This window comes from Tinamus guttatus, unplaced genomic scaffold (assembly GCF_059628265.1).
Source record: "Tinamus guttatus ecotype Peru unplaced genomic scaffold, ASM5962826v1 Tinamus_guttatus_pri_ptg000027l, whole genome shotgun sequence".
NCBI classification, from domain to species: domain Eukaryota; kingdom Metazoa; phylum Chordata; class Aves; order Tinamiformes; family Tinamidae; genus Tinamus; species Tinamus guttatus.
Genome location: NW_028288561.1, coordinates 5,798,077 through 5,824,149, shown reverse-complemented (window position 1 = coordinate 5,824,149; position 26,073 = coordinate 5,798,077). Strand labels below are relative to the sequence as shown.

The window sequence follows — 26,073 nt, the reverse complement described above, 5'->3', positions numbered from 1 at the left end:
ATTGTGAGTGATGACTGAGAAGAGCTTTGAAAACTATAGAAGGTTTGAGGCGAGAATAAAAGATTCATTTCATAACTTTCTCTTATGTAGGAACGTTCACAGATTTGGGGCAGGGTAAGATATGTGACAGCATTTCAGTATTTTTCCCCACCATTTATTGGGACAGCTGGTGAACAGAAATTTATGTGACAGTAGTACACGTGACTGGCACAAATATATAATGCAGAAAGCATTAGTATCTATGTTTGGACAATCCCAAGTAAAGAATGGTTTGTCTCAGACCTATTTAAAGCAGCCCAGACACCTTGCAGCTCTCATTCTTTTAAGTCTACATCTTCACAGTCTCAAGTCAGCTCTCAGGACTGTAAATTCAGGACATTATTAAGCAACGCATTAGCAGGTGCTGAGTTTGCTCCACCGCAGCACAGCTCCAGCCTTCAATTCCCACATCCCCAGTGCATAAGAGTAAGGCTTAATTTATAGTACTGAAACAGGCGGCGTTATGAGGCTAAACTTGGTTCCTGTTAAACTGCACGCCGCGCTTTGCGCGCTGCCGCGCGGGTTGCAGGGGCAGCGCGTCGCAAGGGCAGACGCTTGTGAAAGCGCAGGCTGCGGCGGCCGCGCGCACTTCCCTCACGAGGGCGGCACGCGGAGGCCAAAGTGCGGTTCCGTGCGGCGAGCCCCGAGCCGGGCCGGGCCCCGAGCCGAACCGCGCCTGCTCCCTGCGGCCTCCCCAAGGGTTAACCGGGACGGGGGTGTTAACGCAGGCGGGCGGAGGCGCCGGGATCGCCCCTCCGCGGCAGCCCCGGCCTCCGCGCACTGTTTAAATTAGTCACCTCCCTCTTTTTTTCCTCTTTTATTTATTTCTTAACCCTCCCGCCGCCGCCGCAACCCCCCGCTCTGCCGGCGTGCTGAGTCAGGCGGCCGGGCAGCCCCGGGCCGCGCAGCTCCCCGTGGGGCCGCGCGGCCTCCGCGCTCCGCTCGCGGCCGCGGCCAGGGCCTCCCTCCCTTCCTCCCTGCCTCCACGGCCGGCTCGGTTACAGCAGCTGCCACAGGTGCGCGGCGCCCTTCAACCCCGCGCCGCCGAGACAGAGCCGGCCGCGGGCGGCGGCGGCAGCCACACGCGCAGCCATTTTGCGCCGCGCGCAGACAAAGAGGCGCGGCCGCCCCCGCCGCGCTGCTGCTGCTACCGCCGCCATCCACCCGTCACCCCCGTCCCGGCCGCACCGCCGCCGCCCCCGCGCCCCGCCGGCCGCGCTCTCTCCCTCCTTCCCTCCCTCCTTCCCGCGCCGCGGCCGCCGCCGCCCCGCGCCCGACTAAGCGCTCGCAGCCATTTGCGCGGCCTTTTATAGGCGGCCGGCGGCCAATGAGCGGCGCGCGGATTCCCTCTCCGGCCCGTGATGCGAGGCGGGGCGGCCGCGCGTGCGCCCTGCGCGGCGCCGAGTGTGTGTGTGGGGTGGGGGGGGAGCGAGGGAGGAGTGAAAGGGGAGGGGGGGGAGGAGGGAGCAGCTCACAGGAACCCTCCAAAAAAAAGATGGCGGCGGGCTCGGATCTGCTGGATGAGGTTTTCCTGAACACGGAGGTGGACGAGAAGGTGGTGAGCGACCTGGTGGGCTCCCTGGAGTCGCAGCTCGCGGCCTCCGGCCACCACCACCAGCACCACAAGGCGCAGGAGCCGCTGAGGGCCGCTGGGGGGCTGCTGGGGAACCATGTTGTGAGCAGCGGCAGCGGCAGCAGCAGCCCTAGCCCCAGCCCCGGCGGAGCAGCAGCAGCGGCGGCGGCGGCGGGAGGAGGAGGCGGCAGCGCTAATGCCCAGGCGGAGAGCGGCGGCGGCGGCGGCAAGATGGGACTGAGCGCGGCGGAGAGCACGAAAGCAGGTAACGTGGGCAGGGCTGGGGGCGAGAGGGGCCTCCCCTCCCCCCCGCCGGCTCCTCGCCGCTCTCCCCGCTCTGCCCTCGCTCCCCCGGCCCGGCCGGGGCCCGCTGGGGTTCGGAGCCTCCCCGCGGCGCGTTCCCCCCTCGCTCCCTGCCCTTTATTTCCCCTCCCGGCCGCCGCTTCACGAGAGGATGTTTGGGCGCGCGTGGGGGGCCGTGTGTCCGCGGCGCCTCCCGCTCGCTGCCCTTGTTGCGCGAGTGCAGGAGCCCCTCGGGGTCGAGGGAGGCAAAACAGCCCCCTCCGCGCGCGCGCGCTCCCCGCGCCGCCGGCGCGGCCGCCCCCCTCGCGCCGCGCGGTCCCGCCGCGCGCGGGGCGGCCGCGGGGGGATCCCCTCGCCGTAGCGCGGGGCGCGCGGGCGCTGCTCCCCTCCCCCGCGCCGTGCCCGGTGCGGGGGGCCGTTATTAATCACGACACCGATTTCCTGTACGGGAGGAAGCGGGGGGCGGGCGAGGGGGGTCTCCAAGGGGAGGAAGTCCCTCAAAAAGCTGCTTTTCCCCCCCCCGTATCTGCCTGCCTGGATGCGCCCCCGCCCCGTCCCTTGTTCAGGGGCTCGCGGGGGGTGTTCGACACCTCCCGTTCCTCCGGTGCCCTCAAGGGGGTGTTGTGACAACACCGGGACCACCGAGGGGGGAATTGGGGCCGTGACACCCCACCTTGGGCAGCGTCTGCTGCTCCCGCTCCCTCCCGTCTGCCTCCAAACACTCCCTCTCCCCTCGTGGAGACCTTAGGGGGACGGTGGTACCCGCAGCACCAAGGGCTCCCTCCTTGAGAATGGAGGGAAGCTGCTTTTTTCCTCCAAGGTAATTTATTTTTTCAAAAAATGTCTCCCCAGAATCTCTCTGCAATTCCTCCCCTCCCCCATTTTTTTAATGTTTCTTTCTCGATGCTGAAGTGTAAGAAGATATTACAGACCTTCTGTCGTGATTAATGAAGCTCTTCTAGGAGGATCTCCCTAACCCTTGTAACGTGCATCTCGGTGTCCGCATGTCACTGTTCTTTCCCCATTTCTGTCTCCTCAGGGCCAGGACCCAGACTGTCTGTGATTGTACCAGTGATAACACCAGGCCTCATCAAGGGGCATGAGGGTTATTCAGGACAAGAAGCTGCATCACCTTATCCTTTCTCAAAATCAGCCTTGCTTTTTATTTATTTATTTTTAACTGTCTCTGGTAGTGGGAACTTGAGACCCAGAAGAGTAAACCCTGTAATGAGGTGGAGGGGTTGCCTTAGAACCTGTTCCAGCCTTATAGTACTCCTTATCTTGTCAGGCTGGTGTTTTTCTCTCCCTTCACTTTTTTTGGCATCTTGCTGTTTTTGAGCCTCCTGCTCTAACTGACTTGCATTGCAGGGGATGATGCTAGGGCATAGCATGTGCTGGGCATAGGGAATATGCCTTATTAAAGTGTCTCCCAATGCCATTTTCCCCCCCTTGTAATTGCAAGCATCTTATTAAACATAATGTCAGGCTTTAGAATGGGGAAGAAGTCTGAGGAGAAGATCTTCTTCCTTTTTTTCTTTTTTTCCCCCCTTACCACATCAAATCTGTTTTCCCTATTTTCTCTTGCTGCAGTGATGATAGTGGGGGTGTTACAATTAATAATGGATCTACCAATCTCTAGTGGGAAACTGGAGGCTTTAAGATAATTTCTTTACATCTTTCTTTGGTTTATACTCTGTTTCATTTCCTTGGCTGCTGGCAAGCAATCTGGGAGATGGAGAAGGCATGATGGAGGGGGAGAGCATTCTATCTTCACTGGGTTTCTCCTCCTCGTTCGGTCTTTTTAACCTTGCTGTTGTTGTTGTTGTTGCAGGAGCAGGAGTGCAAGGAGGTGTCATTAACCATAACACCAGGTCTCAGAGTTCAACTCTGGATGGAGCCACCACCACGAGCACCAGCACCACCACTGCAGCAGCAGCAGGAGGATCTGAGGTTACTGCTGCTCCAGGGACCCTCAGTCAGGGCAAATCGGTGGTTATCAGCACGATGGCAACTGCCCTGTCTACCAGGAATGGCAAGATTGGGACCACAACAGTGCAGACTTTGAATGGGAGTAACGTGGTGATGAACTCTCACCACACAGCAAGTGCTGCTTTCTCCGGGACTCCCACCACTGCTAACCCTGCTTCTGCACCTGCTGTTGCCCCTCTAGTTAACAATGGACCCGGATCTGTCGGAAAAGGAAATACTGTTAATGCTGTTTTGCCGTCAGCTTCCAACACTGTCATCCAGACTTCTTTCCTCAATACTGCTGTGTCGTCTGCATCTTCCTCCTCGCCCACAGTTATTTCCTCGCAGCCACCACAGACCGTTGGAAGTGGCGGGCCCACGGTGACACTGGTGAGGCCACCAATTCACCCAGCAGGACCCACGGTAGCTGCAGCTGGTGCAGCCACTCAAAACGGGAGCAATACTGTGATCAATTCAACCATCAGTGTGGGGAGTTTCCCTGCTGTTGCTACAGCCACTGTGGGATCTGGAGTTGCCCTCCAGACATCACTTGTGAACAGCCAGCCTGGTTCCAGCGTGCCAGCAGCTCCCACCACGCAGGTCATCAAATCTGAGTCTCCAAAAACCATAGTCCAGGCAGTAACCCAACAGCAGACGCTGGCTACTGGTGGCCAGCCCAGTACTACAGGGGGTAACATGATTATTGGGCAAACTATGCAAGCTGGCCTCTCCAATGTTGCTCCCAATCCTGGTGGGATATCTCCTGCAGCTCCTGGCACCCCCACGGGAATAGCTAAAGGCACTGCCAATACAGTGGCACAAAGTCTGCCAAGGACTCCAACAGCAACTACAAGTGGAATCAGAGCAACTTTGACTCCTACAGTTTTAGCACCTCGTTTGCCTCAGCCACCTCAGAATCCAACTAATATTCAGAATTTTCAGTTACCACCAGGTAAGTTAAGGCTCGAGGGTTTTATTTTGGGATTGTTTCTTGTGGGGAGAAAGTGTCCAAATAAGATCTCTTGCTATTTAATTGTGAACTGTGGAAAAGGTATTACATTTAACAGTGACAACTATCTGATTTTTGAATAGTTGAATAGTAGCATTTTGCCACCATCCAGGTGACTAAAATGACATTTTAACAGTAATAATTTGAAATCCATTCTATTTGCAATCTTTGTTACGATGTTCATGTAGGTGAAGCTGTAAACTGCCCCAGTGCGATAATGAAACATTTGTCAAATGATACGCTGCTATTTCATTTTTCACGGAATGCATTTTGACTTCTAAGTCAGTTTTTCAGGTAGTTAATAGAACCTCAGTGTGCTGTTCTGTCTGTCCTTGCATGCCCCCAGTACTGTATGACTAGTGCTGATGAATAGAGAGGCAACAGATACAACACAAGAAAACTACATTATTTTCCTTTAAAGTCAGACATCGAATGCATTAAAACTCAGAAATCTGAAGATTCTACTGATTTCTTTCCCCCCACCCCTCTCCGTTGGAGTTCCTGTATAAAGACAGTCTTGCTATGTCCTTACCTCACCCTGGTGTGTGTAGGGTTGCAGCTTTTGTAGTAGCTAGTATCATGCTTAGTGCTGAGCATCTTTGGGCAAGGAGTCTAGTCCTGATCTCTGTGGCTGAGTTAGAGACAGGATAAGAAACCTTTATGTGCTGAGAACTCTCCTGTCCCTCCTTAAATATACTAGATTGGGAGGTGTAAGGTTATATGCTGATTATTACTTTGAACCCGATTGTATCATTTCAGTTTCATTTTTAACTGAAAAATAACCTGTGTGAATCTATCTATAGCTTCCTATCCCTCTTTCATGATGTGTAGTAATGTCTGTCGTCTTAAGATTCATTACTTTGAGTGCAGTATACAAAGAACAAGCAATTAAATTTTACTAGTAGTACCTAATGAAATCAATGGTGTGTGTGTGTCATCTATCTCAGTGGATCTTAGTTTGAAGAAGAATAAATCAAAACTCCTCATTGACCTCAAAGCAGTGCACTTGCTACATAAGGTAGACCAGAAACCATATTGTGTTACTACACACTACCTTTTTGTGTAATATTCTGTTTTGCTGTGTGATGCTATGTAGTTCCATGAATTCTGTCAGCTGCTCTGTATATCTAAGTTTTAACTGGCATATTTTTTTTTCTGCTGATTTACTGTATAGAAGTTATTCTCTGTGTGAATATTTTGAAAGGGACATGCTGGTAGTTTAGGGAAAAAAAAAAACAGTAAAACTGAGATCTTGAAATCTCAGTGTTTAATTTGAAGCTTGTAAGTTGATAGAGTGGAAAAGCTTTATTTATTTATTTATTACCACAGTGTATCAAGGGCCTTTTTCAGATTCAATGGCTATTAGTGTATCACTATACCTGTGTTCTCACTAATACTGCATTATAAAGTTGATTAGGGCAAAAATGCTACTGTTATGTCCAGTGCCGTTTTACCAAGTAACTGATGTTCCCAAATCACTGCCACACGCTGAAGTGTGCTCCACTTCCAAAGTGTTGCCAGGCTTTAAGTCTAATTGAACCATAAATTGCTCCTTTGGAGGTCTCACAAAATCAAAGTAACACTATATAGTTTCTAAATGCTTGCTTTTTATTTTTTATTGTTTGTTGCATGCTTTAAAAATTCTAAGAGTCCAAAAGTGGCATGACTTTTAAAGTAAGCATGTATACATGACTGAATACATAAAATCTGGAAATTGGCTTCTTATGTGATAAGACAGGCGTAATATAAGAAAGGGTTTTAGAACAAATTTTTACGTTTCTTTTATGCTTTTTTACCTTGCTAAAGTAACCAACTTCCAAGAATCTTTTGCATGAAGCATATCTTACAGAACATGAACTGGTGGTTCTTACAAACATCTCACAGGAGTGAGAGCTAAGAACTTTTGTAAATCTACCCGTATGCATCTGTTTTCATCTTTAGTAGAGTTCATATACATTCATAGTAAAAGGAGGATAGTTGATCGTGCTTTTAAAATTATATTTCCAATTACAGTGTGATAGGCTGAACTTTTAAAGGCGGTTTGGTACCTTGAAGCTTCAGCTACAGTGCCTGTGTGCTGTACATCTGCTGTGTGCATCAAATCTTTATGCACAAGTGCATGCTTAAAAGTTAAGGCAGTGTGCTTATAGAAACTTTCAAGGCTTATATCACAAAATAGCTTGAGATGAAATGCTGAACATGTTGCTTTTCGCACAAATGTTTACTATAACTCAGACAATCCTTATGGAAGGTTTCACCATTGTGTAGTACATGGGTTGTAGTTTGTTTTCAAACCCTGCCTTGCTGTTTCTAGCTCTCCAAAGTCCAGTTAGCATTTCATGTAAATGAAAAGCAGGCTGTAAAATGTTGGTAAATTTTACTAACCTAAGACTTGACAAAAAGTTTCTATCCTTTTCTTAAAAGGAGCACATGAAAAAATAAACTTGATTGGCATTCCAATATTGCTTTTATAATAATACTTTGTATTGCATCAAGCTGATTGTGCAACAAACATTGACTGACTAAATTGGAGATGTTTAGGGAGCTAATGGACCAGTTCTTGTGACCTTACTGGATTCTCGTGTGTCTCTTCTTAAATGAACTAGTATTAGTTTGTTTAGATATCCCAAACCATTCGGGTTATCTGTGTGTTACTAATGGTTTCCCATTATTGATACTTTTGAAGAAGAGGGATTTGGTCCTTTCAGGGGCCTGTGTTTGGAACTTAGTGGTCTGCTTGGACAGATCAGGGTAACGAAGGTCTGAAAATGACCTTGTATATAGTTTTTTAGTAAAAACCTGAGAAGGATGCAAATATGATTCTCTTACATGTGCCACTTCAAATATAGATGCAACACCTTATTATGAAGCTGCGTCTGCAAATAAATACGTCAAGTTCTTTGCTTCAAAGTACTTCAAATAATAACCTGAAATATGGTGCATTCAATGATCTGATAAGACATAGAAAAAGCTGTGGATTTATTAAAGCATAGAGTCAGTGTTTGCTGTTACAGATGCTCAGAAGAGTCTCTGGAAAAGTATAACGAAGATTAGGAACTCTTACGTTGCAAGAGGTTAATCTTGGGGCATAAAGTGTCTGAAGGTCATCGCTGACATGTGGTAGAATCATCTTCTAGAGTGACCGACTTGTATGCTTTAAAATCCTTTTTCAAAATACTGTCTTCTCCTGCAGTGCTGTAATACAGTTTCAAAACCAAAGGCTATGAGCTTCTGCTTTAGCAGTGTTGTAAATTTCAGAGTTCAAGTTTTTGGTTTCTCTTCTTACATTGTTGCATTGTTGCCCAACAAGGTACAAGATCTGTGTGAATTTGTATGTTTTCTGCTGTGTATTTGTGTGTGTATATACCTGCAGTCATTGCTTTATAATCGCTAAGGTACCTCCTTAAAGAAAGGAGCAGACTGGAGAGAGGGCTGTGGATATGCAGGAAGATCAATGTGCAGCTGGCAGCTCTGGACAGTTTTCTCTACTGGCTTAGGTGAAACTGGAATTTAGAACCTCCCTCTTCCTCCTGTCCCCTTCTTTTCTCCACCCCACTTTTTAGTGAATTTTAATACTTACAAAAATTTGCTAGTTCGGTACTTCTAAAGACTAAAATTATTCTGTGTATAAATAAAATTGTGATGGTCTTAATTCTGTTTAAAGATAGGATAGAATCTATTGTTTTTATGGTTTACTTATTTTTGACTTTGGAGCTTATGACCAATGTCCTCATTAGCAGTAATGGAGTTGTGCAGCTCTAGTAACACTGCTGTCACCCATTTGTGCAGTTTTCTATCTGATAATAGAATTTCTTTATTACTATTCCAAACTGCAGATGCCTCTGTCAGTAGCTGGGGGACGAGGCCAGACTACTTTGCTGCTTTCTTTTTGGGGCATCTCCCGTGCTGTTACTACAGACTGGGTCCTTTTTCCACCCCGCAGAACCGTCAAACTGCTGGGACTCTTTTTAAAACTGTCTGTTCTAGAGTTCTGAACGGTGCTGATGCAAATGAGCTCTACGGTTGGTCTTGACTTACCGGCGATGCTTTCTAGGAGCCAAAGGCCTCCGCAGGCCCCTTGGAGCTGTACATCAGTGGAGTGAGGAAGGCAGGCTATGGCCACGGCCACCTTGAAGGTTTACTTAAACTTGACTGGCTTTTAAATAGAAGGTTAACTTTGTGGAAATCAGTATATAGGTTTTCTCCTTTAGCTTGTGTTAACTCACCAAGAAAGATTCAACTTCCCAACTCCCTGCTTCTCAAGCCTTGATTATGCTGGCCTTGGGTCGGGAAAAATACCCAAGCACACGCTTTATTTAATGCTTTTGTTTGGGTGCTTTTGACTTGAGCAGTGGTACTTTTTGGAGCTGGAGTCACTGAAAATATTTGCATGACAAGCCTGATTTCCCTCAGTTACGAGTTGGGGTGCTAGGTTGTTGCGTAAAATACCACGGACAGAAAGTGAGGAAAGGTGACAAACTAAAAAATAAGGTAATCTTTACAAACCGTTTTACATTGTGAATTACTTTCCTTAATAAATGTCATGCTCTTTGGGTTTCTTTTGACTTGAAATATGTATCATGGACATGCCCAAAGTAACGAAGTGTATGAATACTTGAGGAAATCAGTAGACTTCTACAATGTAAAAAGTATGGAAAGGAACAGCAGGAATAATCTAAAGTAGTGGAATGTACTCCTTTCTAATTCTCACTGTCTTGCGAGCGAGTTCAAACGGATCCTGATTATAGGTTCCCTGTATTATACATGTGCTACAAATACTAGATCTATTAACTGTGCTGGCATAGCTGTGTTTTGTTTGAAATAATGTCTAATGCATAATGATATTAGCAGCTTCCTATAGTACGTTTTACTTTTAAAGTATTGTTACAAAAGTTAATACTTGCAACATGCCAGTACGGTTGATAAATAAAGTAGTACGATCTCTGCTTTAAAGCTGGGGGAAAGAGCAAGTTAGAGAGGTTCTGACTTGCCCAAGGCCATGAGGGAATCGATATTGAGCCAAGATTAGAACTTGGGAGTCCCATTGTTGGCTCATAAAGGGATATCTCTCGCTGAGATAAAACTGGATCTCTGTTTTGCAGAACTCTTCAGGGTGAGGGGTAGATCTTATATTCAAATCGTGCATCAGCAAAAGGAACATTCTACTGTATTTGAAATCTGTTACATCAGACCTGCCATATGTTCCTACACTGAAAGTTGTGTGTGTTCCTTCTTACTGCATCATTTATAACCAAGGGATGCTTAGCTTTGTATCCTGAGAAACTCAAGCCTGAATGAGTTGCATGGTAAGATTTTCTGCTTTTTCTTAAAGTGAGTGTCATGAGGCAACCTGTGCCTTGTTTTACACAGCTGATAAAGGTGTCTCTTTACGTGACCAGGGCTAAGATGAGCACAAATGTGATTCCGTTAGGCCAAGCTATGAAAGTATCACATTGCTTTTGGCTATTCACTGTTTGGTTCTGTTAGGCAAAATATTATTGTTTCAGAAAAGTAGATATGGACTTGTGTTACACGCTTACACATGCTTTAGTTTGTGGCCTTTCCGGGTTTATGATCCAGGATGTCAGTCAATGACCAAAAGTGAATAAGTTGCTGCTTTTGAATTTTTTTTTTTTTTCCTGCTAGGAAATGAGTTGTGTGTTTGCATGTTCATGAGCTAAATGAGCTTTCCCTCTCTGGCAGTCCGTGTGCCTTACTTCTAAAGTGCAGTGTCTTGGTTCAAGGACCACAAACTTGGATGCTACCCAGGACTTGAATCGTGTGCACAGGATACTGCAGCGAAGGTAGAAGTGGAAGACGAGAATGAAGCGGCTTTGGGCACTGATGTGATAAGACACAGATTAGGAGGTGTCATAAACTGTTCTTCAAAAGAAAGATTTTGGTGTTTAAACTTTCCTACTATTGTTTGTCTTCTCTGGGAAATTATATGCAAATAGCATCCTAAAAAATAGGTTCAGTAGTTCAGGAAAGCAGTTGAAAATACTGGTATTATCCAAAGTGGGTTTTTAACAAGCAAGTAAGTTGGCTTATGGAAAGCCTGTTATCCATTCTCACAAAAACCTGTTATCAAATGGCGAGACTCTTGGTATGAATTAGGTATAGAAGTCACAGACAGCACACGTTGAATGTTTTGTTGTGTTACTAAATGCATTTTATCAGAAATATTTGAAATGATCATTTTTTATTTGAAAATAACTACTGTTGTCAGGATTATTTTGTGTGTTGAAACTTCATGAATCTTCGTAGGTCCATTTATCTGTCTGACTCTGCCTCTTGTATTTGATGTCATTGCTTAATGCTAAGAGAATGTTTTTGCCGCTTGCAAGAGAGTGTTATCGAGTTAAAAAATCGTGTTAGGTACGTTATCCCTTGTGAGAAAAGATTTGGAAATAACTGCTTGAAAAAAATAATTTTGAAAATTGTATTTCTCACAGCTAGAGACAATGACAGAAAGCAGTTCTTAAAGGTACTTAGGCAGCTTTTTCAGCTGTATTATCAGCTGTGCGTGAAGGAAGATGCGCAGAAGAGTGTTCAGGTTGCAGAGGCCTCTGCATGGCCACAGGGATGTTCCTGGGCACAAATATTTGTGTGATCTGTGAACATCAGTGATGCTTTCCTGGGGTCCTGCTGCTGCAACCTGAGCATGTGCCTTTGCCTTTGACAGGTTACAGAAAACTTTTTTTATGGGGAATGTGACTGCAGGCTTGTTCTGTGGAAAAACTATTACGCTTTACCTTGAGTTTGCCTTTAAACTAGCCAAGATCATGCTTAAATGCAAGAAGTTGTGGCTTATTGGTTTATTTATGCTGATAGGAGTTTCTTTAAAGCTGCATGACCTTTCCTGTTTGGATACAAGTTTGCTCTATCAACCCTCTTGTGCTTCCACCTCATAAGGGAAAGAAAACAGTTTATACAGTAGGCGTCTTCTGTGCTGATAAGTTGTGTCCACAGTGGAGATTGTATTGCTAAATTATTACAACAAAAAGATCTCATCTCTGACTGAAATGTTCAGTGAAGGACAAAAAGTGTAAGCAAATCAGGCTGTAATTAAGCAGGTATAACAGGTATGTTTATTTTTATGTGAACATTCATATTTCAAATTAGATGAGGATTGCTTTTTTTTTTTTTTTTTTTTTTTTTACTGAGGCCACAGCTGAGGCCACAGCTTCCATTTATTTATTTATTAATATTCTCCCCTACTAGGGCAGTTTAACTTCAGTTTAATCCAGAGTTTTTTACCCCAGCTCTATTCTGAGGCAGTGGGTCAATGGGAAGTACATGTCTCTTGAGGAACAGTGACAAGTTTTCACTGCAGAGCCTTCTGTCTTGGGACAATTGTCTTCATGCATTTTTAGCCTAATGTTTAAGGTAAGATCACAGTCCTCAAGTCCTTACTTAGGTCCTTAAATAAGTTTGTCTTTTAATCATAGATTTTTTTTTTGAGGGGGTGAGAACAAATCCTTGATTCACATCATTATGTGATAGTATAAATGTATTAATATTCAAGAAAGAAGTGATAATTAAAAAATTGATACAGCAAGGTATTGTTTCTGTTCTGAGATCTGTGCAGGGTTGATCTTAAGAAACTGTGCAAATTGTCTGTATAATGTTTTCAGATTAAAAATACTATTTCAAATAGAAATAATATTTCAAAAAGGTGAATTTCTGTACTCTTATTACCAATGATGAGAAAATTACCGAGACTTCAAATATAAAAGACTGACTTTCAGCAAAGTGGATAAATAGGATATAAATCCTTTTACCCAGAGACAGGTCTTTTTACTCCGTATTTGTACAGGATTTAGTGCAAGGTTTGACTCAGATGCCAAGCTCCTTTTGTGTGTGGTATTGGGAAAAGTGTATTGATAAAAACTGACTAACTTCTCATCTCTGTAGAGCTCTCTACTTATAAATTAGAAATGCAAATTATGAACATCACATCTCTCACCTTTTACCCTTAAAATGTACTGCTAAGAATGATTTTCAGTAATGCATTGTAATGAATACCCAGGCAACTGATAATATAAAAGTTTTTTGCAGCAGTATACAATACCATTTTCAGTATCAAGCATGACTGTGTTAAAGTACTTTATTGAATGAAGACTCTCTAGTAAAGTCTAACTTATAACTCAATTAGTGTATGCTTCTGAGGGTAGTCGAACTGTTAAAGGCCAGCAGAATGCTTTTACACGGAATAAAGCATATGGTAAGTGCAGTGCAGGCAACTAATATATAGCTCACTTGGAAAACATGCTCATTTTAGGTAACGGAGTATAAACAAATTAAGCAATGAGATTTAGTGCTACACACTAGTATGTCTGAAGTGGTTTGAGGGGCAGCAAGGCTAAACTGCCCTCACACCTTAAGTTTGACAGTGTTTGTTTCTGTGAAGGAGGATTGACTCAGTGCATCTCTCAGAAGTTACAGCATCGGGTGCAGCCAGCAGAAGTGGCAGTGAGGCCAGTGGGACCAGTCCTGCCCACGTGAGCGAGAGGTGCCAAGTCCAAAGCAGGTGCTGAGGGACTGCAGCACACAGGGCAAGAGCACATAGGGAAGAGACCCAGCTTGGTGGTTTGAGAACCAGCTGAGGAAGTAGGAAAAAGAGATCAGGAAAGGAAGGAGGCTAAATTGTGCAAAGTTGGTAGAAAAGGATGAATGAACTGTTACTTTTAATAAATATACACATCCACGTCTGCAGTAGTGTTAAGACTGGAAAAAGAGTTAAGTGAACTTTAGGCTCTTATTTAATTTTTTTTTTTTTTTCCCCAGTGTATCACTTGGTTTTCTTTCCTTTTCTCTCCTCTGGAAGGGGAGAGAAGCCACTAATTATTTATAAGTGTTAGTCATACCCAGTCATTAAGCTTAGTCATTACTTAGGACTGTGCATTTGATGGTTAGTAAAAATCAAAATTGGACTTCATTTTGTTTAGAAGCTTTCTAAGCTTACAGGTGTGAAAATACCCTTATTTCTGTGTTTAGACTCTAGGTAAAATAGCAGTGCTATTTAATAAACGTTGCTATCGGCCAAATGACATGTAATACCATGTCCACGTTGATAGTTTGTATTTGAACTCACAGGCATCTTCTCAAAGAAGGGCAACTTCTGTATCTCCAATGAGCGCCGTAAAATTGCAGGCTGCTTTTGCAGAGCATCGAAGGGGCAGTTGTGAGTTTAGCCTAACTTAGGCTCTCCGCAACTACCGCTGGAAAGGGAGCATCAGCAGAGGGGTTTTCCCTGCAGGAATGGCAACAGGAATTACCCGTAGTGGGGCATTCACAATGGATAATTTTCTCCTTTTTATTTCTAATGGGCTTTCATGAGTGCAGACTCTGGTAGATGAAACGGAAACGGGCAAGCTACTTTACATCAGATGCTTCAACAGCTCTAATGTTGATGTGCCTTGATTTGGACAAACCCTGCGCTGGAAAGGAAGAGAATATGTGTTTTAAATGTCCCATTTAGAAGGATGTATCTAAAAATGGCCACCCCTTATTTTGCCTTCCTTTCTCAAAGACAAATCAGATTTTTGTATAACTATATTGATGTTTGTTGTAAGAATATTGAAATTAATGGCAAAGCTTTGAAATGAATCACTTTGAAATCAATAATTGAAGTAATTGGTTTAGGTATTGATAGTGTTTTACTAAGGTCATTCTGCATCAGAGTAAAAACAGATTTGTATGGTGATTGGGTCGCATTGACAGAGCTCTTTGGTGTTCTGTGCCTAACTAGAAAGACATGTTAGTGCTTTTTCATGAAATGTAGCATCCAGAAAAGTCAAAATAGTTTAAAATCACATTGCCATTGCAACTTTTGTCAGATGTTGGCATATAAGTTCACCAGCGAAGTTCTAATGCGCCTTTTCAATTGGGAAGGTAACATCTCTTCCATGTGGAATCACTGCTCTGTGGTTGCTGTTCTAGCACTCTACTGTGATACTGTTTTTTCAACTATAGTCTTAAAATGTTTTGAAGCCTGTACTGCACAAATCATTCATTCTTTGCTTTTTAAACAATATAGTGGAGTTCTAGGCTGTGAAACTGAATTCTTGCATATTGCTAGCCTAAAAGAAAAAAAGCTTTTATTATGAAAATTATTCTCTTTTTTCTTCTGACCCCGTAGTAAGCGGGAGTGGAAGAAAAAAACAGTTTTTCATAATGTGAGCTTGGGCGTAGTTTGTACAAAATGCATTTACCGTTACTGTCGTCAGGTTTCTGTGATTATTTTTGAGGATGACTCTTAACACCCTTAACATCTATATTGGCAAGAATCCTAAGGCAACTCTTCAGAAATTAGTATTTCAGTTGAGGTTTACACTGTGTGTGTGTGTGTGCTGTGGCTTGGGTGCGAGGGGAAAGTGCTGGTAGGTGAGAGGAAAAGTGCCCTGGTAAGCTCATGTCGTGTGGAAACGTGCGGTGTTGTATCCAGGTAGAATTTGGCCCTGCTGTTTGGCAGTGACGTGAGGAGTTGGGCAGGAGCTCGGTGACTGCTGTGCCGGCACCCTTGCCATGCACGGCCCTGTGCCGGGAGTTGTGGGCAGCAGCAGGAGCACAGATCTGTCACGGGTGCAGATGGGTCCAAGAAGGCTCCTGGGCTGTGAGACTCCCTTCCTGCTGGAAGGGGTCTTTGGAGGTCGCTTTGTCCAACCCTGCTCCAAGCAGGGTGAAGTCAGGTTGCTCAGACCCACTTGAACAGCTTAACCGTTTTAGTGGCCCTGTGCTGGGCTCACTTGGTGTGTCAGCATTTCTTTTGTAATGGGAAGCCCAAAACTGGACATAATTTTCCAGATGCAGCTTCGCAGGTGCCAGTGGTGGGACAGGATTGCTCCCTGCACAAGCTGGCCACGCTTACACCAATGCAGCCCAGGATGAGGTTGATCTTCACTGCTGCAGGGCCGTGGTGCTGCCCCCATGATCATCTCATGTCCACCAGGACACCCATGTTCTTCTCTGCAGAGCTGCTACTTCAGTCCTCTGCAGCCTGTGCTTTTGCAGGCATTTATTTCATCCCAGCTTTGGACTTTCTAGTTGTCTTTCTGGAACTTAATGGAATTCCTGTTGCCTGGTTCTTCCAGCTTTTCAAAGCCTCTCTCAGCAGCAGAGCTCCTCCCATGTGTTGTCACCTGCAAACTAGAGGACTTTGCCATCCCACCATCCAAGTCACGAATGGAGATCCTGAAATGTTACAGGTCCCATCACCAGCCCCTGGAAGGGGGTTGCCACTTCTGGCAACCTATCTGATCTGTTGGTTCATCTCTCTCAACAGGTACAAAATAACGTGTCTTCAGCAACATCTAATCCAGTATTGTTTTGCCATTCAAAGTGCCATAGTATTCCTCTTGATTTGTAATCAGCATTTCAGTATTTTCATTACATAATGAGCTGGTACATGGTGTGTACCCTTCATGACCTGCTCCTCTACTGGTTTGTTATAGATGATTTTCTTAGTGTACATGGGTAATTCCAAGTCTGCTGAAACTTGTCCTGTGTTTGGGGAATGTTACTTTATTTACCTAAATTTTTAGGGATCTGCAATGAGCTGGTAGACCTTGATAGGAAAAGAGGGAGGAACCTGTGCTTTCCATTCCTGTGGAATAATAACTGTTGCAGGCAGGTTGGTAAGAGGAGAAATGGTGGATTTTTGGACAGCGTTAATGTCAGTACTGGGTTGTTTCCTTTTCTGCCAAAATAGACACTAGCAAATACCTCTTTTCTACCGAAGGTTCCTCAATAACTTGCATAGCCAACTATCTGTCCAGTGTTGTTCTAGTCTGTCTTTGCAAAACCTTCCGAAATGTTCTCCTCCTGTAAAGGTTTAGTCATTTGAGGGTCTCCATGTAGCCCAGAGCAGTGCTGTAAAGAGCACCCACTCATCCCCTTTGCTTGGACGTGGCCTTTGCGCTGTGCGTGGTTCCCACTTGCATGACCTTAGACACTGCTCTCTCATTGCAACAGAATCTCATCCAACAATGCAGAAAGGATATTATTAAAAAGCTTCCTTCTATTAAGATAGCACAACCTGCTTATGATTACTATCAAATATATTTTTTTCCTCCCTGGATTAAACACTTGTAACATCCTATCACAAATGAATAAGCTTGAGAGCTCCAGGTACAAACTGTGCTGATGTTCAGATAACCTCCCAGGTGAGCTTTCCTCATAAATCTAAATAGGATTGAAGACTTGTCAGATATTGGTTGACTTTATGATCAATAACCTTCTTTTCCAGAGGTGTTTGAAAGAATTTTGATCTTTGGCACCGAAAGCGTCAACCCTCTAGTTATTCTTCCAGGCCTGGTCCTTTCTGAACAGCAGCGTGTGTATCAAAAGTGATGCTTTGCTGCCTAACAGTTCTCCCAGTTTTTTCTTCTGAAAATGAAGTTCAGTTTGTTTGTTTATTTATTTATTTATTGCTTTGAGTGAATTTCTCCAGAAGCCTGGAAAAAGAGTATTCTGCATGCAACAATCCTGTCAGGTCTCAGGTACCAAAAACACCTCGTCCCACCCTTCTTAAAAGTCCGGGTTTCTCTGGTTCTGAATCAGTCTGGGTTAGTCTGTGAGCTAGTCTGTGGGTAAGAAGCAAAACCTGAAGGTTTGAATCTATCTGTTCTTAACTTCTGTTCAGTATCTGGACAAGATAAGTTGGAAACAGCAGTGTTGTCATTCCTGATCCGATAGGATATTTCCAAGATTTTACAGATGTGCAAGGGTGTTTGTGTGTGCTGGTGGCCCCAGTGCCCAGCGTGGACATCCCTCCTTTCCACGGCCTGCATGGCAGGTAGCTGGCGAGGTCTTTCCAAATGCCACCTACTACATGTGTCAGATCCTTGAGAAATGGACCGCTTGCACTGAGATGATAATTTGCCACCCTAGTTTGACCATATTTCCTCAGATTAGTAGCCTGAAAATGCTTTCTGTAACTGCAGCAAACTGTCATTATGAGCTCCTGTAAATATTGCAATTGGGGCTTTCAGAGAAGTACTTGTGAGTGGTTTTGAGCGTACAGGTTCTCCAGCAGGAAGCCTGCAGGTCTCGGGAGCTATGCAGATAATCAGTGTAGTCTGCAAAGGCTGCAGAATGAGTTTGCAAGGTTCTTTTTTCTTTAGTCTTGCTAAGCTATGCTGTGTTTCAGAGGAAGGAGGAGAGCGACGGCAGGGAAAAAAGTCTGTGTTTATTTCTCTGACACGTCTAATGTGCAAAGCTCTTCGTTCTTTATTCCAGTTCCTTTACAAGTTCTGTAAATTACTTGCTACCCAACCAACAAAAAAGCAAACAAACACTTTGTAAGTGGAAGTGCCATTAGCAAACAGAAATAGAAACAGCAAGAGGTAAATACATAAATACAACACAATGTAGCATCAAGCAGCTGCATTATATCATTGTGAACTTGCTCATCCAAATACTCTCTAGAAAATTGGAGGTATCCAGTAAGGTCTCCACAAGAAGAGGGCATGAGGTGACCATTGCATTAGTCAGGAGCAGAAATCTCTTTTGCATAAGGCCGATGCAACTCAGTTTTGTTAATCCTTCCCTTAGAAATGTGAGGAATTGTTTAATTCAAACTAAAATACGATGCTCTTCCAGGATTCTCCTAAGCCTCTAACTTCTAACAAAAATGTTAATTAATTGTAAATTTAATCTTTTTTTTTTAATGAGGACCTTGGAAAGAATGTTCTGATATTTGCATTTTTTAATACAGTGAATTTCATTTTGTAGTACATGTTAGCAGACTTTCTAGGAAAAGGAAGGCAAAAAGATTAAATATGTTTTTTTAACTACTGTGATTCATTAGAAAAAAGTAACAACTCGTGTGCAAAAACAAAAAAAGGTTGGAAACAAAGATGCTTATTCTTACTTTTCTATTAAATTTAGTGTCGTATGTAAAGTGAAGTAGCTTGCTGCAGTTCGAGATGTCTCCTAGTATCTGCTAGTCATTACTAGCCTGGTTCATTAAGAATTTACATCCTTATAGGTATTGGAGATTGAGACTGTGATACTTCTCTATATTTACTGTTAACAAAATGCAGATTTTAGAACTGCAGAGGAAAAATATGCCTTTGTTTCCCCAATATTTTCATTATATAATAAGCTGATGCACTGCTTGTGCCCTTCATGGCCTGTTACACTTTGTGTGTGTGTATAGTTTATATGTTTTATCAGCAACTTTCTTCCAAGTGGTGTGAGCGTAGCGCAGCTCTAATAAGCAACCAACAAGATCAAATTCTGTATTGACTTCCGTAGTTTTTAGATTTCATGTTAGCTCTGGTGGCGACTTTAAAGTGCTCCTCCCTATATAGGGTATAGAAAAGACCCCTATCTATAGGATACAGAAAAGGCACCTTACTTTCAGTGGCATCTTGGAAATATTTGGTTCCAGCCTGATAGCTGAACAAAGTGCCTTCAGTTCCACTTTTTTTTTTTTTCCTGCCTTTTTCTCCCCTTTGCCAGTTTGCAAATATTTGTTTCTCAGTTTAACTCATGTCCATATCGTGCAGTGGTCCTGACTTAACACTTCTAAACAAATCACTGTTAAGTTCCCCTTTTTGATGTAAAATGGCTTAACGGCTCTCTGACAACTAGCTTAACACCTCTCTGTGACTACTTGCTTCATTTGAAGAGCGCTAATGCAGAAAACTTAAGGAAACATTAAAGGAAAATCAATTAGTATAATCTGTTTTCATTTTAAGTCACTTTTATGAATATGTGAATTTATTCATTGCCTAAAATTACTTAGAACAGCTCCCTGAGCTTTTTGGTGAGCACGTGTAGGCTTTCTGTTCACTGAGGAATGCTTAAGAAAACCCTTCTGATTTCAGTAGTACCTCTTGCTTTTCATGTTGTAACGTCTTCTGTGGTTTGTCACTCAAAAACTTTAACTGGTTTTGGTGCCCGTTTGTTACGGGGCTCTTTCAGAGCTGATCCTGAGGCTTTCGTGGTCTGACTGGGGCACGAGCCCTTGGAAACCAGTTCGTGTGCTCCAGATCCCGATTGCACCTTCAGGAAAAAGGGTCTAATGTGAAAATCTGCCTGTAAAAACCTAGTTCCCTGATGCTATTCTGTGGGTTTAAGTGTATTGATCTGAGAGACTGAGCAGGGAACGACCGTCTCATTTCCCTGTTTTATTTTTCTTTTGGGGTATACCATGGCACAGTGCTGTCTGTTGTAGATGCTCTTGAGAAAGATTATGGTTTTTATAACAATTTTCATTACTAATTTTGTTATGGGAAATTAATTTAGGACTTGCACAATTGTGTTCCTCTCGCTGATGAAGCCTGTGTTTATTTTATTTTTCTTCAAGAAAAACTAACGGGAGTCTTGCTGAATGGCAAAACTTTCTTTTAGTTTGTGTATTTCATAAAACATTAATTTCTAAGAATGAACAAAAAGGATTTTTGCATGCTTGCCAGTTTTAGCCTCTAGCCACATGGGATTTTTATTTCAGGGGAGGGGAAATACCCTCAACTCATCCCAAGTATTTTGATAACTAAAAGTATCTCTGATTTGAGCTCTTCTGCCCAAAATATTATAATGCATCTAAGTATTTTGTTTTCATTTTAAACCTGTTTTGCTATCTATAGAGTGCCTTCATTCGATATGTGTCCAACTTGGATAAGAAAGGGAAACATTTTCTTTTGTATTTCAAAATGGCAGGATTTATCTTGACCTATTTGTTTATTTTATAGGCATGGTCCTTGTGCGTAGCGAGAACGGGCAGTTGCTGATGATCCCTCAGCAAGCCTTGGCACAGATGCAAGCGCAGGCACATGCCCAGACTCAGCCTCAAAATACTCTGACTCCTCGTCCTGCTACACCTACCAGTGCACCTCCAGTACAGATATCAACAGTGCAGGTTAGTTCACTGATTTGTAGCATTTAAAAACAAAAACCACCATCTGTACATCTTCTGCTGTGAAGAAAGCTTTCTGCTTTACTCCGGAAAGTAAAGTATAGTATTAGTGATTTGAAGCGATTAATTAAACTGGTGCTGCACAGGCTTTTCCATGCAGCATAGGAATTGCATTTTGTTCCTAAACTGTTACAATTTAGCAGTGCTTCATCAAAAAGGATGTTGTTTCTACTTAGCTGAATGGCTTTGAGTTTAAAGCCATTGAGTTTAGAGCTTTCGAGACTATGTATGTATGTTTAATGTATAGGACTATTTTTCCCCAACGAACCTTTATTCTTTGTAAGACTAAAATAATGTGTCTGAGGGTGTACTGAGACAATCACAGTTGCATTAAGTCAAAAAACCTCCTCTCAAGTCGTTTTGTAATGGTCCCGAGTGAGTTCTACCTGAAAGAATGGCCACTATCCAGAGACAAAATAGCAGATAAGGCACTAACACTGTTTGTTTGTTTTCCTAAGGCTCCAGGAACGCCTATTATTGCACGACAAGTGACACCTACTACTATTATCAAGCAAGTGTCTCAGGCTCAAACAACGGTGCAACCCACCACAACGCTACAACGTCCTCCTGTTGTGCAAGTGAGTTCTAGACATGTAGTACGTAAAGGAATTATATCGATTGTTAAGGTTAGCAGAAGAACATGCTTGAAACTGACAACTACAGGAAATGCCTCTAATTCAGTGCATGAAAGAAATACCTTCTGAATTACCCTTCCTAAATCATGTGTAGATCTTTATCTTGTTCGTATTATTTTAGCTTGTATAATCACAGAACTGGCTTAAATAAAATAACTCTGCACTTTCTCCCTCAAGAAAGTGATACTTTTTGAATCTGGAGCTGTGGTGTTAGTTCTGTGATGGGTCCATAGCCTTCTGTTTGCAGCAGAATTAATGATCACAAAAAGGTTGTTCTGGTAGACTTATCTGCCACAAGATTTCTCCCTCTTGGAAGTCTCTGCTGTGGTTTATATGCTTATGGGCTTCTCATGTCCCAGGGATAAATCATTATCTTAGAACAGGGGAGTCTAATATCCTGGTCTGTGTTAGTGACAGGCTTCCTTGTGGATTTTTTTTGAGTTTAAAATCATGAAAGTATAAAATTCTCAACATGAATTCAAAGCAACACTGACACAGTATGGTTGCTCTCACCTAATCTGTTTCATTTTGCTTTCTTCATCCTTTTGAGTAGACAGGATTAGTGTGTTCTCATTTAAAACATGCAGGTTTTGTTATGCATGCATTTAACCTTTTCCCCCTCAGAGAGCCTTTGCTTATGCCCATGATCTTTCCAGATCTAAGAGTTAATTTACCTAACTGAGTCTCATTTACACTGCAGTTCCACTGAGTGGAAAAAATCATTCCATCTGCTTATTTTTTTCTGCAATGAATGTGTCACAATTTTCATTTATCCTGACTTCAAAAACTGAAGTAAATTACATCCTTGTCTCCCAAAATACCCGTGAAAGCCAGTTGCAGAAACACTAGAGCCTCTTCTTGTGGATTTTTGGATAAAGAGCAAGTTTACAAATGATCTGTTAAAATTGAGAGAGCTAATTTTAGTGTAATAGTGATTACTGACTGGACTGTCATTAGTAATTATAGTGTGTTGGAAGTCAGTGAATGAACTGTGTACATCAGATGTTCTTGTTTACAGTGTCGATTCTTTAAGAGGTGTTTCTGCTTTGGTCTCCAAGCTTGTCTGCTGCAGTAGAAGTATGTTTTGTCCAGCTACACATCAAATAGAGCAAGATAAGACCTTTGTGTCAGCTGTGCCTTTTAAGAAAAAACAACTTCTTCCTTTGAAATTGACATTTAAGAGAACAGGCAAAAAGAAAATCACACTGATTAAAATGGAGTACTTGTTTTGAAACCACACTGTGTGAGGGAATGTTTGTGGTTGTATTTTTACCACTTTATGCAGTAACCAAAAATCATGCAGTTCTTAATCAACTTTCAGGATTTCTTTTTTGAATGTGTAGTGTCTTGTGCCATCTGGTGGCTCTTTCTTCCCACTGCAACAGAGAGTTGATAGTTTAGCAACTTTCTCTACCAGCTGTGCAAGATGATGTGCTGTCCTGTGGTTTGTTTTCTCTTGGAAGTTTAAGGAAAGCAGGTTTTGGTGCATTCCAAGTACAATGATCTCACGTGTACATTTTCTGCAGCCTCAGATTGTCCTGGGTGGTACCGCACAGACGACTACATTGGGGACAGCAACGGCTGTACAAACTGGAACTGCGCAAAGAACCGTGCAGGGCACGACAGCAACCTCCACTGCTGCCACGGTAAGACAACAGTTACTGCTAAGATACTGACTGCCTTTAGAACATGCTTTGGTGCATACATGCATCTAGGTACTGTTCCACAGCGGTGAACTGGAAAAGGATTTTGATTCTCAGAGCTTATGATGAGATCATGTGTGAGAGTTTTTCTTCCTTTCCCTGACTGTTTCTTCTTTTCCCCTTCCCCTGTCAGGAAACTATGGAAAATGTGAAGAAATGCAAAAACTTTCTGTCTACATTAATAAAACTGGCATCATCTGGAAAACAGTCCTCGGAAACTGCGGCTAATGTGAAAGAGTTGGTACAGAATCTGCTGGTAAGAAAAGTTCATTGAAAGTGGTAAGAAAAAGGGTCTGAGGAAATTTAGACTCAAAACCGAGGGTGTGTTTGTTTTGTTTGTTTGTTTTCATTAATGGAGAGGAGAAATATTATGTAAGGTAATCAGATTGAAACTTGGCTACTTCTGAATTGAAATATATGTTTGAATTTTCCTTTAAAGCCACTTAAGGATATTCCAAGCAATTGAATATTTGATTGCTTGCCAGTCAGATGAAGGATTCCTGTAGCTTCTAGCTAGCTTTTGACAGTGAAATCCTTTGAATATATGTTTCTTGAAACACAAACTAAAAGACAGGAAGGGGGAGGGAGGAGAATAAAGATGGGGACCAATTACCAATTGTAATTTATATTAACATCAATTCCACAGTTTAGTTTTACTCTGTTATATGTGATTTTTGGCTGTCTGAGCATTTGTTTCCCTGCAGCTGGCATAAATTATACTTTAAAACAGCATTTAAAGAACCGATACTACTGTAAAAATACATACAGATAAGAAAAAGTAAATGTCTTGTTAAAAGTTAATGTGCATTTGGATTTTCTGTTTTCAAGGATGGAAAAATTGAAGCAGAAGACTTTACCAGTAGGTTGTACAGAGAACTTAATTCTTCACCTCAACCTTACCTTGTGCCTTTCCTGAAGGTAATTTGTGTTGCTTTCTCTAACCTCAAGAGAAGAACCAATATAAAGCACTGGTCTCTGTTATTCTGAATCTTCAAGCAATGTTCCAGTATGTCTTTTAAATTATCAAATGTTTTTGCTTGGTATATAGATAAGAACACAAGCAAGGAAGGCAGCAGGGGCTTTGACTGTTAAATACACACTAAGGGTTTCAGATGGGTTTATCTAACCTAGATTCCCAGGATACCCAAGTTCCCACAGTTGAAAGGTATTGTCCTTCAGTCTGGCTTTAAATATGAAGTAGCAGGGTATTCTTGCATGCTGCTACAGCATTTTCTGCTCTAAAGCAGAGGTGCATCCAGACTGATGCAATGGAAGCCAAATGCATTACTTTTTATAATTAATGTTTTCCTTTGTGGTCTGGGATGAAAATATTTAAGCAAATTATCTCCTTTCCTCTCCTCAGAGGAGTTTACCTGCCTTGAGACAGCTAACGCCAGACTCTGCAGCTTTCATTCAGCAAAGTCAACAGCAGCAGCCCACAACGCAAGCGACAACCGCGCTGACGGCGGTGATGCTCAGCCCCTCCGTTCAGCGCACGGCAGGGAAGGCCACGGCGACGGTAACGAGTACCCTCCAACAACCTGTAATTAGCCTAACGCAGCCCACACAAGTTGGTGTTAGCAAACAAGGGCAGTCTGCACCACTGGTACGTAAGCAGAAGTGCAGCTTCTGTTACTGCCCAGTTTTTTCAGAGTACGGTGACTTTTCTTAAGTTAATGGCTTGGCTCAGTTTGAGATCTTTAAGTGCTTTAGAGAAAGTAGCTATTAAAAAGAAGTCTGTTCTTGGTTAAACTGTTATTATGTCTTGTTTTAGCATGAAGTATTGGTAGACTCTCTCATACACTGCATACCCGTGAGAAAGCAAGGTCCTGAAGGATCTTGTCTATCTCATTACACTAGTCTAACATCAAATTAGCCCAAAACAGGAAAGATGTGATTTTTCAGGACAGCAGATAAACTATTGAGAACCACATAAAAATAGTGTTGCTTTTTCTCTTTTGAGAGTAGAGCACTATATATTGCATGTATATTAACATACATGATTGCCTGAATGTTTCCTTCAGAGCATTTGCTACTTTACTATCTGACTTTCTGTATCCAGAAGTTTTCATACCAAATGAGTAAGAGAGATCCCTTTTATCAATTCGAGATTTAAAATATTTTAGTACTTACCTTGAAAGAAATAGTAGAGTTAGTAAGATAATTTAGCTACAAAGTAGCTAGGAACCTGCTTTTGGGATCACGACTGTCTGTACTGTGTCTCCATTATTTCTAGTTACACACTTGGTTCAGGTAAGTCTAGTTTGTTAGGTTCGTATGTAGAAACAATCTGTGAAAAGTTTAGCTGCCTCTGCTGTGATTACATGTGAATTTTTAATAGAATTGATTGGTGATTAATTTTTACATCCCAGCTGGGATATTAATTTTTCAGTTAAGTATAACGTATCTGATTTTTCTTGACAAACTATGCTAATCATAAATGATGGACAGATGTGATTAGATAGCTGCAATCTAAAAGCTGATTTGTTCTTCTCGCCTGATTCTTAGTCTCTCTTTGTAGCTGTGTCTCAGACTGTTTACCTTTCCACCTATTTGCAGGTTATCCAACAGACTCAAAAAGCAGGGGCATTGATAAGGCCTCCACAGGTGACGTTGACACAGACACCAATGGTAGCACTGCGACAACCGCATAGTCGTATTATGCTTACTACTTCTCCACAAATTCAATTGAATCAAATTCAGACAGGTAAGAAGTCAAGATATGTGGTGTCTGCTGTATTGATAGTATTTACTGAAGTTTGTTTTTTGAATGTTGGTTAAGTTCTTTAGAGCTTTCTGGTGGTTACTGTAATATGTTGCAAAACGGTTCAGTGTATGGTGCCCTAGTGGCTGGGGTAAAATTGGGATAGCATTTACAGCCATAGAAAATGTTGAGGTGTTGGAGGTGTGTGGGG

General features: G+C 42.8%; 1 protein-coding gene across 1 annotated transcript in view; it reads left to right on the top strand.

Moving 5' to 3' along the window:
- The first annotated feature begins 1,525 nt into the window (after positions 1-1,525).
- TAF4 (TATA-box binding protein associated factor 4) overlaps positions 1,526-26,073 on the top strand; it is a 34,027-nt gene continuing 9,479 nt past the window's right edge. Inside the window, exons 1-9 of the mRNA XM_088528980.1 lie at positions 1,526-1,877; positions 3,747-4,835; positions 20,597-20,763; positions 21,279-21,398; positions 22,982-23,101; positions 23,292-23,414; positions 23,987-24,076; positions 24,522-24,764; positions 25,718-25,865. Of these exons, the coding sequence (XP_088385106.1) occupies positions 1,535-1,877; positions 3,747-4,835; positions 20,597-20,763; positions 21,279-21,398; positions 22,982-23,101; positions 23,292-23,414; positions 23,987-24,076; positions 24,522-24,764; positions 25,718-25,865 (2,443 nt within the window). The 5' untranslated portion in view covers positions 1,526-1,534. The remainder of the gene's footprint in view (positions 1,878-3,746; positions 4,836-20,596; positions 20,764-21,278; positions 21,399-22,981; positions 23,102-23,291; positions 23,415-23,986; positions 24,077-24,521; positions 24,765-25,717; positions 25,866-26,073) is intronic.